Source organism: Acipenser ruthenus, chromosome 2 (assembly GCF_902713425.1).
Source record: "Acipenser ruthenus chromosome 2, fAciRut3.2 maternal haplotype, whole genome shotgun sequence".
Classification (NCBI taxonomy): domain Eukaryota; kingdom Metazoa; phylum Chordata; class Actinopteri; order Acipenseriformes; family Acipenseridae; genus Acipenser; species Acipenser ruthenus.
The window spans coordinates 74,431,930-74,445,265 of NC_081190.1; the positions used below are offsets into that span (position 1 = coordinate 74,431,930).

Here is a 13,336-nt window from a genome sequence, read left to right on the forward strand (position 1 = left end):
GGGGACACCCAAGTATGCTTGTGAATTTTCTTGTTTTGGAAAAGTGTGCCGCCTATGATCAATTTGTTGATCCCACAAAAATCACTCAATTTTCATTGATAACACCACATCCATGCTATCCCATGCTTCTCTCCCTGTCGCTGTTGTCCTTGCCAACCATGGCGTTGAGGTCTCCCATGATCACCAGTAAGTCATGGGCAGGTACTGTCTCAACCTCCGCTTGCATAGCCTTATAAAAAGCGTCTTTGCCCTCTTTATCAGCATCATTAGTGGGAGCGTAGCACTGTAGTATAGCGAGTTTAGTTTGCCTGCTCTGGAGCCTTCATTAGCCGTTCATTCACAGGTTTCCAGTCAAGCAAGGTTTTCTCAACTCCGTTCTTCAAGATTAGAGCGACTCCAGCCCTGTGTTGGTCATCGTCTCCACCTGAAAACAGAATGGTCTCTCCAGTAGAGCTGATGGTCTTTCTGAACCCTGTCTGATGCCTAGAATGTGGATATTAAAATCTGTAGATTAAAGTGTTTTGCACCTTACTCAAAGCTTTTATTCATAAGAAGAACCCTTTAATGTAGACAGATGTAAAGAACCAGTACTTTCCATTTGCTTTACTTTCTAATTAACTTCCACTGGTTTAAGTGCAGATCTGTTATTGGAGTTATAACCAATATTTTAAAATCTAATTTCTTACCAGGTTAGCATCCTGTCTTGCCTGCTGGAAACTAAGTATTTGTTTAATTTTAGATTTTATGAATAACCCATTTTTCATTGAACAGTAATAGACAGATGTGTTAATCTGTCATCTGTTGTTAATCTGTCTGTCTGTTTGTCTGTCTTTTTTTTTACACAATCGTGTCTAATATACATATTTTTTTCAAAAATGTTTTAAATGTAGCCAAAAAAGTTATTTTACAAAAATCGCCAATGAATATATTATTTATTGTTTACAAAAGGCGTGGTGTTTATTAAAAAAACAAACAAACAAACATTACAAGCTATTATATAATAAATCAAAACAATAAATACAAATATTGGATAAACAAAAATAAACCTACAGTATAATTAGAGCTTCTGTTTTTCGTTTTTTATTAATTTCATGTTTCGGTGCTTATTTTTAGCTATTTTTGAGTTTTATGTAAATCATTTTTTTGTGGCTTTCCCTTTTTATATACTGTATGAAGTTATTGTTTTTGGTTACTTTCCAAAATCTTTGCCGTTTTTTTCTGTCAATATATATATATATAGTGGTAACTCGACAGTACTTGCACACTTAAGTTATACCTTCTTTCCTTTGCTGTCTTCCACAACGAAATCCTTATGGTCACGGGCACATTCTTCTGGGGTTTTCTGTGTAGGCATTTTTTTACATTTCTCCACAACCCCACGACAAGCCTCCATTCCTAATTGTAATCTCGTTTTAAATCTCGCAAGCGGAGTCTCCAATAGAAATGTAGGAATGTGCTGCCACTCAGTAGTTGGGGCGGGTTTAATGTATTCAGAGCGAATCAATGATTGATACAAGTCAGGAAGGTGGGACATTGCCCCAGTGCCCTGGGAAATGTATTATTATTATTTTTTTTTTTGGAGTAGGTTTTATTTTTTAATGGTGGTCAACGTGAATCGAGTAACCATTTCCACTGTTTTTCTGGTGTTTACCGGTGTTTATTGGCTATACACAATTTTTTTTTTGTTTTATCGTTTTTTTATCGGTTAAAACTGAAAATCAGAAGCCCTAAGTATAATTCAAAGATTGCATTTTTGCACTCTGCTCCCCACTTAGTTTCCCAGAATTTAAAAAAGAAATATGATAATCAGTATTCATAATGACAGACAACCAATCTGAATGACAATATCCACTTGCAAATGTTTATTTCCGTTCCTTTTCAAGTTGGCAAACAGTCTAGCACATCTGTAAATGTTTGCAATATTCACATTTGCTACATGTGCTAAAATGTTCAGTTTTCGGAAGAATATCAAGTATGCATTTTATTTAAAACATGATATCTGGGAGGACCTGCACTTCCTTGCCTATTTCGCATTCAGTGTGTATTTGCCCCCAACCCTTTGAGGCCTCAGTTTCTGCCATTAACTAATCAGCAGCTTCCCCTACTGGCTAACATGCTTTGAAACCATGACTGACCACAAATACACTGTTAAATTGAAAAGAACAATGCAGTGAAACAGACTTTCTGAAAGTCACATATTATGTTTTAAAATGGAGTAGAGTATGTTGGCATAAACATTGGTTTCCTTCACAACTGCACTTTGAAACCAACATTGCAAATGGAAAAACACCCACACATCAGCTAAATTAGCTGGACGAAGAGGACTTAAAAGGAATTAAACAAAACAGGTCAATGGCTCGTCTTTGTATAATACATCATATACATATAAAGGCTGGTCCCTGTTACATACCGTAAATAAACAAAATGAGCAGCAAGAGCAGTAAACATTAACAAACAGTATTAGATGAGAGTTAGCATAAGTTTGTTACTCTTTATTTAAACTCGTTCACATCCCAAAACAGTAGTACTCATCAGAATCGATTTTAGTGTCTTTATACAAAGAAGGCCTATCAAGTGAATCTATTATTGGTCCTTCTGAGAAGTGATCTAGGTCTGATGGGGAAGTGTGGCCTGGAATGTCGTCCTCCAATGTGTCAAGATAGCTGCCAACTGAGATGCCATCGAGTCCGTCGCTGCCGTCCTGTAAGCTGTTGCAGCTCCCTCGGAGGGACGTGTCCTGGCTCTCTGACAGACTGTACAGACTGCCGGCTAAACTGCTCTCTCTGCTTGCTATGGCACCCTTCTCCTCCATCATCCACTTGATTGACTCAATGCCTTCATTAATTGAGAGCAACTGGTGCATCAGCTTGATGTCTATCGCCCTGAGATGAGCCTGTCATTTGAATGAGAAAAGACACAAAGTCAGCAAGGCCCAAAACTTCAATATTTAATTCTTAATATTTCTAAGGTTATCCTCAGTATGGTACATCATCCAGTTAGTACTGAAAACAATTAAAAATAAAGATGACTAAACAAGAGCAGGTACATGACTGTCTTTTTGTCTTGACTCCATCACCTGTGCTGCATGACTCCCTGTCAGGACTGTTACGCTTTGCCTGTTTTTAAACCTCGTCACACAAAATAAATTAAGCATTAAAAAAAAAAACTGTTTTCAGTTAAATCATTATTATCATTTTATATCTCCTTTGGGCATTAAAACCCTGAAATTAAAGGGGAAAAAAACATTTTGGCTCCACTCCAGCCGTCTTTGTAAAACGAACAGTGATGTAAATATCAATTTACATGGGCAAACTGGCTGCTTTCATAAAAGAGTCTTGACACTGGCAAATGCGAGACAAGATTGTGAGCACAGACACATTCCTAGTGCATTAGATCACAAACAAAAGGGAATGCTCTTGCCAGAGGTGGTTCAATTACACATGGTGACAGTCCATATACTGGTTTCACAGATCCTGTCTCTCTTACTTAAGGTAAAGTTGTGGAAGACCCTGCTAATCAGGGTCTAGGAAACCAATTAATTCTTTAGAATGCAAGATGTTACCACCATTAATAGGGGGTAGGAATTATTGCCCTGTTCTGCTCACACCTCGTAATTTTGATCATATATACACTACCGGTCAAAAGTTTTAGAACACCCCCATTTTTCCAGTTTTTATTGAAATTTAAGCAGTTCAAGTCCAGTGAATAACCTGAAATGGTACAAAGGTAAGCAGTAAACTGCCAGAGGTTAAAAAAAAAAGTTTAGGTTACCAGAAACTGAAAAATAATGTACATTTCAGAGTTATACAAAAAGGCCTTTTTCAGGGAACAAGTGATGGGTTAACAACTTACAGCTGTTCTGCAGCAATAGAAGTAAATTAAGCCTTGAAAGTTGATGCTAACAATTCCTACAGGTGTCCCAACTTTTGTTGATTACTTACAAACCCTCTGTCTGTATAAAAGCAGTGTTGGAACAGACTGTGTTACTACACCCTCTTAAGCATTATTTGGACAGTATTGTACTGCAGGAAGTAGTATATTGCTCTCATAATGGGCATAAAAAGGCAATTAACATAGGAAGACAGACAGACCATTATAACCCTTAAAAGTGTAGGTCTTTCCTTTAGAGAAATTGCAAAGAAAGCCAAGGTGTCAGTGAGTACAGTTTCCTACACCATCAAAAGGCACTTGGAAACTGGAGGAAACTGACAGGAAGAGGTCTGGCAGACCCAAAGCCACAACAGAATCAGAAGACAAGTTTCTGAGAGTCAACAGCTTGCATGATAGGCGGCTCACAGGACAACAGCTTCAAGCACAGCTTAACACTGGTTCCATGATTTCTTTTTTATCTCCAATTGTTTATTTGTTCTATGCTTTAATTTCAGAGTACATTGAGACATTAAACTGCGTAAATTTCAATAAAAACTGGAAAAATGGAGGTGTTCTAAAACTTTTGACCGGTAGTGTATATATACAATAAAAAAAATAATAAAAAACTGCTTATGTTACAGAACTAGCAAGAAACAAATAAGATGCATTGTGCATTATTAAATAAACCTTTCAATAAAAAAAATGTTCTTCTTTTTCAAAAAAGTTAATATGGCCCTGTGGCAGGGCAAGGAGCCCTGCACATGAAAAGGGCTCCTATTGTTTTGTTTTATTTTAAGTTTTGTTTCGTTTCTGTCGTCTCCTCCGCTCTCAGTCCTCCTCTCGAACACCCTCTTGAGTGCAGAGAGCTGCAGGCTTATATACAGGTGACCACCTCCCGATTAGCAACAATTAAACAATTAATTAACTTGGGAGATGGTCACCTTCTGCACAAGGTTTTTACTGTGGATGGGGCTTCCCATCCACGCTGCAAAATAATAACAAAATATACGGCTCTGCCGTCACATTTATAAATAAATAAAAACAACAACAACAACAACAACAATAATAATAATACAACAACAACAACAAATACAAAATAACAGGAGGCTGTGTGGTCCAGTGGGTAAAGAAAAGGGCTTGTAACCAGGAGGTCCCGGGTTCAAATCCCACCTCAGCCACTGACTCATTGTGTGATCCTGAGCAAGTCACTTAACCTCCTTGTGCTCCGTCTTTCAGGTGAGACGCACTTGTAAGCGACTCTGCAGCTGATGCATAGTTCACACACCCTAGTCTCTGTAAGTCGCCTTGGATAAAGGTGTCTGCTAAAAATGAACAAATAATAATAATAATAATAAATTGCACAGGGGCGGAAGGGTACCCCGTTCTAAAAATAAATAATACATTTACACAGGCCCCTTGTGAGTAATCCTCCAGGCTCTTTTGTTAAGAGTTCAACGAATGAAATACAAGAATGGCAGTCAGTCAGATTTGAGATATTTCATCTTAGTTAGCATGTGCCCAAATACTTGTCAGTCTAAAACCAGATGCAGTTGCCGGTAATTAGATTTTATTGCAGATTAATCATATGTTTAACTCCAGATGTACGTTTTCAATTCGTTGTACATGATGCACTCGTCAAAATCAAAGCACTGCATATATTAAAAGTTGCACTATTAACCTTGCAGGTTATAGCAATTTTCAGTCATTAAAATCCCTTGGTTTGTAATTATTGTATCTTACTCTGAAAACACTTTAGGATACAATACAATTCTTATAATCATATGCATTTTTAAAATTGCTTACAAAGAAAATGTGACTTTTAAACTTCTCTTATACAGTACAGATATTATATTTGTGTGTGTGTTAATAGTTCACAGCTACTGGAGACCGTGCTACTGTATTGGCTGATTTTAATCCACTTCTGCGAGTCTGTGGCATGGGGGACACAAATGTTTCTGAATTGTTTTGGGGGAGGGAAGGTCTTTTAGCCTGCAGCTGTACCACTCTGAGTTTTGATCTCTTTAAATATCAGAGCCTACACGAGGTTGGGTTTTCTCGTTACTTGAATGGGACATCTAAGGAATACCACCTGTGTTGAAGTGGTCTTCATGACACAGCAGGGAGTTCTTTTCCCACGAGGCCAGCACTCAAACTAAGCATGGCTGTTTCAACCATCTTACTGCAGTAGTTACTGTGTCAGGATAGAGGTCTTATCTGCTTTGCAGTTATTAAAAATCTCGTACAGGTTTATTTGTAAAATCTTTTACCAGGAAAACCCAATTGCGATGAAAAATTATCTCAAAAGGTTCATTTCAAAAGGTGTCCAGGGTAGCAGCAGCAGCAGCAGTAACTTTCTTACAATATATTTATGAATTCTCATATAAAATATTAAATCTGGCATCTCCATTTATCCCACAGATTATGATACAATAATTTTGCTAAAGACTGCTCACCAGGTATCTGGCCGGTAGGGTCTGCTGTAGAATGATGAGGAGAAACAGTCCCCTCAGGTTTTGTCTCCCTAACACACAGGAGTGCCAAGGCTAATGTGGCACTCCCTCGGGTGACTTTGCACCGCCAGGACACAAACCTGTGCGCCCCTGGCTGTAATAATCACTGTGCAAACCACGTGGCCATGCTTTTGCCAGGTGAGCCACTCAGGGACCCCCTAAAAGGGAATATTTTAATTAATTTTAAATGATAGCAGTATTTAGATCTGACACTGTTGAGCTCCATCACATTGACTGCAATAAAATCCAGCAATAAATTATGTTACAAAAATTCATTGAGTAATTTAACAAATAATCTTCAGAGCAGACCACTGAGGAAGGATAGTTATTACATTTCATACAAGTTAAGCATTTTTGGAGGGAACACTGAGGGAAGCGATATGGGTTACTATATACCCATGTGTGGCTTCAGAATAACTTTGCACCACCTGTGACAATTTCACTTTTGATCCTAAATAAATTGAAATAATCTTTTATTCTTTTGGCTCCAATATGCAATATATTCTAAATGTAGGTCTGACATTAACTATTTGCTAAATACAACCAGCATGCCACTGCGTGTTAGATGTCTTCCTGTTGACTCAACCAGGAATTTGTGGTTGTCCTACTCACGTTTTGACATTCTGTTAACACACACAGTAACATCCCCAACAGAGCTGACTTTTCAATACATGGACAACATTTAAACAAATGGCCAGTGGCAGAAAACAGCTGCTGGTGTCAAAAAGCAGAAGGGAAATGGTGGGTGATGTGCTCAATACAATGTCCTGGCTTAGTGACACAGACCCCTACTTCTACTTGATCATGATATGCCAGTTCAGCTCATAATGTGTCCAGTGTTCTCTTATGAATGTAGTCCAAGTCAGTATTTGCACGTGTTAAATCTGATCACTGCTGCATTTCACAATATATCCATTCTTGTCACTGTTCTCAGACAAACTGAATACATTCTAATAAATAGCCTTTATTCATTCTTGTTTGAAGGCCCAAACAGTAACAAGGATGTAACAGAGACATAAATCCAGACACGCGTGTTAACTTATGCTATACAGTATGTTGGCAACATATTATTCATGACATCTCTTTCCTGGGTCTGAGACAGTGAAAATACTTTAGTGGATTCCATGGCAGCAATATGTTGTGTAGAACTAACAACAGAGTATACAGTAAGCAGGCCCAAAGGCCATTAACAGTTTTTGTTTGTTCTGTTGTTCTTAGGCAAGTTATAGAATTCAAAAAGCTGTTCTAATTTGACTGTTAACCTACAGTATGGCTTAGGTTAAATAGGGGTAATGCACTGACATTCTGAACAAGCTGCAACAGAAAGAAACTAACTTTGGGAACAGCCCTAGGCGACAATGTTGTAATGAGACAAAGGAATGGGTCTGACACATTAAACAAGAAAATCCACAGCCTTTCAAAGTTTCTAAACAACAATTTAAATGGAGTCTTTAAGACACAAAATCAAAAAAGGATGGGAGTCAAACAACATCCGCCTCAGTCTTTACAAAATCGACCAAGTAGCGTTCAGGCTTTGATATTACTGTAGCACTAGGACAGCATATACTAAACAGACTTTATGGATATAAAGTTATACTGGAATAGGTTATGCATGACAATGAAAAAAAAGGCGAGTTTTAACAATACCTTTGGTAAACTGAACAAATTGCCCAGATCTTATTACACTTACTATAATGGAAAAATCATGACAAATAGCTGCCAGTGTCTCAACAGGAGTTTTGCAACGTCTTTAGTTTGTTTTTAGCAAGATAAGCGTGCATTCTTTAATCTGACAGGTGCTGTCACACCTGGCAACTGAACACCTACTATCAGCCCTCTCACTGTATATGTTTTGTCTATTTCACTACTACATTTGTGTAATCCCTTCAAGGAAAGCATTTCAGGTTTCAGTTCAGGAAATGCATTATCGATGGTGTTTGACTTAGACAAATTATTATGGTGGAATAAAATGAACACACAAGCACTAGGGGTGGCACTGCACACTGGAAGGGGAGACCTAAAAGTTGAATTTTCAATATTATAAATGATATGGGTTGACAAGTACAGAATGAGTCTTCCAGGTGCCCACAATGAATTATCAATATTGTGGCAGTGCATATGCATCAGCTCAAGTTTTCAGTCCTTGAAAATACATTATCAAAATTCCCAGAGGCACTGTATCATTAGAATTTAGTAAAAGGTTGCTTTCACATTATTCCTGCTTTTATCTTATTGTTAGGGCAGTTGAGTTTCTTTGGCAGGAGCATATACATTTTTTCAAAAACAGATACTAGATCTTAATAATGAGGAGACATATAAAAAAAAAAGTTATGTTTGCAGGTGTCTGCATCAAAAATGACTGATGTATAATTAATGAGAAGACATGCAAAACCTATTGTAAACTAAACCCATACATTACTTCCATTTTTCACACAGTCTCGAAGAAATGTGGTAGTCACTGGAATTGGGCTACCTTTACAAAAACGTTTCCCATACTTGGGCATTTACTGTTTACATCTCTTGACCATATGTGTCTGCTATTTTCCAAGCTTACTTACTGTATACTGTACTTTATATTGCTTTTATAAAATGTACTACGCAAGAAATTATTTCAAATGAGTACACCTTACAGCAGGAATCAAATCAGTAACTGAACAGTGAAAAACACCATACAGAATGCCATTGCCAACACACTGAGTAACCCAACACCCTCAAATACTGTAAGTGAATTGCTCCTAAGCCAACGTTTTGATTCAAATGAACAGACCAGCTTGGACAATCAATTTCTAAATTTCTATTAAAAAAAAGAAATACAGCATACAATTTTGAAAAAAACTGAAACTTAAATGTCTCCTTTTTAGACCTTTAATTTTTAACAGATACACAATATACTAGTGGCATCGCTTTAAATTGCAAGGTTCTGTAAATGCAATCCTCACATATTGAGTCAGCTTGGGTTACCTTGTTTAATCAGGTCTCGCATAACACTTACATAATCTGTCAATGATGTCATAGGTCAATACACTTTTAATTGACTACAATGCAAACGGAAAATGCTGAAATCGAACCTTGAAACATGTTTACTGTTCTTGTTGATGTATCACAGTTTTTATATGTTTGTGTTAACTTTCTCTTACTGGTGAATATAAGCAGTCCTTCATCTCATATCTGAGCGAGTTAAGTGTTTAGGACATTTGCATTTTTATACACAACTATCCCCACCTAGATAATGTGTACATCTGTCAACCCAGACACTATTGTATTCTGATTACTTGAACATTATAACATTGTTGCGACTTATTCTAACTGTTCAGACAATACTAAAATAACAACGTAATACCAAAACTAGACCACAGTAGCACAGCCATTGAACAAGATATATGGTACTGTTAGGCTGCGACACCACTGACATTATATTACTGTAACAAACTCAATAAAACTGTTTGGTATACTCTTTTGCTAAATGTAAATACTGATTGACACATGTAATTGTATTTTATGGCAGTCTGTTCAAAGTGCAGGACAAAATGAGGACAAACTTTCTGCTACTGTAAGTTGCTGAATTTTGCCAAGCAGCGAGTTCAGCACATGAAGAAGAATTATTACTTACCATCTCTTGTTTTAAAACTTGCATCTTGGTCTCCAGGCTTTTCAATGCACTCGATTCAGACACGTTAACGAAGGTAGTTGATAAAGCAGGTATTTCGTCCCTTGTCTCCCGACGCTCTTCTTTGAATGATCTTACAAGACTTTCAGGAACTTTGCGCCCCAGCTTTGTCTCGATGTCCTTAAAATCTGGTAAAACGTTATCTTCCATTGTTGACAAAAAAATATCAACTTTTTCAAAAAATAATAATGATAAAAAAACTCAACTCGTTCAAAAATAATAATGACGTTGCGTTGTGGATTTGGATACTATTGCAATATGTGTCATCACAGAATGACCATCCTTCAAACACTGTATAGAGCACATTAAACGATAAGTACTTGTTGCAAATCAATAGTTTACTCTAGTAGTAAACATAAAACATTTAACATCAGCATAAAGAAAGAAACCATGTTTATTTTATCCATCTGGATTTAAAATAAATAAACAAAACGAGTAATAAAACAAAAACATAAAATTTTAAATCTGGCTGCTACACCTTGCTAGAGACCCTGGAGAGCTCCAGGTGTTTGTCCCTTAAAATAGCTCTTGTTGGTTTTACAGCTGTGACTGTTACTGCTGGTGTTACAGTTGAAAGAAACTACCTATGTTTGGGGACAGAGCTTAGTTAATTCAAATGCAGCAGCAGACAACTCATTGCGCTTCCTGATCTGTTTTAAACCAGACAGGCAGGTGGACCAGCAGGACACGCCCATTTACCGTATTATAACTAAGAGCAAACATATAATTTCCATCATGTTTCATGCTGCAAAAAAACCAAACCAAAAAAAACAAAACAAAAAAAACAAAACGGTTACAGTAATTTATGAATTGTACGTCAGAAATATTGCAAACAACATTCATAAATTATAGTTTTATTTTTATTACCGAAAATCTGTACGTATTTTTATACTGATACAATAGGGGGTCCTTAAAACCAATAGCACAAGAGTGCACTTCCACCTGCTGGAGAAAGAAGATATTGCACACAAACAGAAGAGATACATTTACTAAACGTGTAAGATACACATTAACAGATTGTTTAATAATATAAAAACAAATTGCTTGCTGACCACCTGTTTACTGATGTTAGTGGTCAAACCTCGTAGCAAAAATCATTGTATTGTTCATGAAAACCCCCGACAATAAGATAATTTGCCTGGTCCATATCTAGTAAGAATCCGCCAGGTCCTAATGCACTTTAATTGAGAAAAGCTTTACAGTTTGAACCCTGTTGAAAACTTTTGCCACTTTGGGTCACGTGCTGGTGACCAGGATAAAAATACTTTAAACTGTCTTACTGATTACTGTCCTGGATTATAAAAAGCTGTCATCCAAAACTGGTACACATACAAGATGTTCAACAATTTTTTCTTTTATTTTTTGGTCATACCTTTGGTCATACCTTTGAATAAGGTTCAGCTAAATATATGTGTATGTGCATCTGTAAAGAACTTTCTTTTCCTTCAGTTTCCATTGTGTATTTTCTTTTTTTTTTCAGCTGAAAGTTCATCAGTGAAAAATATTTATTTGTTCAAAATAAATGAGTAAAATTGTTTGCCAATGTGTGAACACAAAATGATATTGCTTTAAAAACATTACTTTTACTCTGGGTCTGAAATTTAGAGTGGCAATTTTTTGTGCAAGTTTAGGGTGGCAGATATGAAAATTCACGAAGAATGTGTTCTGCCTTAGTGCATGTGCCCAACTTGTTGAGACCAGGTTGCAGCTCCTAATCATCTGATCTTTACCATTCATTGTACACTATGCATGCTAGCAGTTAAGTTGCCAGTAAGTTAAAAATGCTGCAAACTGCATTCATACACGTTGTGTTTGCTTTAAAAGAAAACTGACATGCCGGTATACTATACAATGCCAACGAGCCACAGTAATTTGAAGTCATTTTTGAGGAAATAGCACTCATGACCTAATGGAAAAAAGATGTATTGACGTTGTGAAAAGTTCTGGTCTGGAGTTCACAGTAAACCACATGTAGGAGGGTATATTCTGTGCGAACATAAGACTGTATGTCTCCATTTCATCTTGTAAAACTTCAATTAGGTATAGTAGGACAAACTCTATGAAAGATTATAACTGTTTTTTTTTATTATTTTTATTTTCAATATTAAATATTGATGAACCAATCTTCCAGTCAGGTTCATACTTTGTATTAGCAATTATTATCATTAGCATTACTCATGTTTAAACATGCCTTCACATAGTTTATACCTTACTCAGACAGTCAGACCTTCTTACTTCATTTTTGTTGAAATACTTTAAACCTGTATCAAACCTATTTGGTGTGTGTGATGCCCAATCTGTAAATGATTGTTTTCGCAATACAAAGATGTTTTAATTGCAAGCACATGCTTGCATAGCCTGACTTCCTAATTAAAGGTTATATTTATGAAATGTATAACAACCTGTACAAATGGGCCTCTGATTATTATAGCTAGGAAATGTCAGTTGGATAACTGTTTTTAATTGTAGAATGATTTATTAATATTCTAATATTTTCTGTCATGGTATTGCTTTTTTTAAAGACAGAATTGCATGAAGTAACACATATTTAAAATGTTCATTCAATAAAAAATGTTTTTCCTAGAGATAAATGTGCATAACTAAATTAAATTTGTTGGCCCTTCCATCCCATCTTTATTCCAACCTGGCCTGGATAAAAACAAAATGATGGTGGTATAAGCTTTGATTTAAGTCAGACCCCTGTTCTAAATTGTTAATGGAACCAAGTAGACTACCATTCAGACTCTAAATTATTTCTTTACCAATTAAACCTGAAGTGGAATTGTACTGTTTTATTAAGGATACATCTGCCACTTCTGAAAAGCACTTTTAAAGAAAACTTTAAAGAAAATCATGTTACAATTTGTACATGTAAAAAGACTAAAACCATATAAACCGTCTGTTCTATTGTTTGATGACTATTAACTACTGGAAAAATGTTTCAGGGATAACTTACAAGTATTTTTCCTTACATGGATTGGCTTAAATAGTTTTTCCCAGATTGTTGTCTGTGATTGATGACACCATATGTTCTAGTTCCATAAATACAGGACCAGAAATGCAATATTTTTTTTTCCAGTTGGCAGTTTGCACAATATGATGAGTTTGACCCAAATTGGTCATGGTTAAACTTAAAATGTGATAGGAATAGCCTGCGCAGTTTCAGCTTTAATTAGGTGAATGATTGTCAAATATTATTATTAATACATACAGTCCCCTGCCATATTAAACTAAGCAGTCTTGAAGCAGAGGTGCCATTTACCAAACTGCAACACAACATAAGCTTGGC

The 13,336-nt window shown here is 36.3% G+C and overlaps 1 protein-coding gene across 1 annotated transcript; it reads right to left on the bottom strand.

The window, feature by feature from the left end:
• Window positions 1-915: 915 nt before the first annotated feature.
• Window positions 916-10,713, bottom strand: LOC117408363 (leucine rich adaptor protein 1-like). The gene is made up of 2 exons (XM_034013298.3): window positions 9,991-10,713; window positions 916-2,893 (listed from the first exon to the last, which is right to left on the bottom strand). Exons 1-2 carry the CDS (start codon window positions 10,195-10,197, stop codon window positions 2,507-2,509), a joined length of 594 nt encoding a protein of 197 aa, XP_033869189.1. The 5' UTR covers window positions 10,198-10,713; the 3' UTR covers window positions 916-2,506.
• Window positions 10,714-13,336: the final 2,623 nt, after the last annotated feature.

Excerpts from the sequence above, each read along its gene's own strand:
- LOC117408363 (XM_034013298.3), bottom strand. The coding sequence starts at position 10,197 with ATGGAAGATAACGTTTTACCAGATTTTAAGGACATCGAGACAAAGCTG. Across the intron at positions 2,894-9,990 it reads AAGTTTTAAAACAAGAGATG|GCTCATCTCAGGGCGATAGA; the intron begins GTAAGTAATAAT and ends TTCAAATGACAG.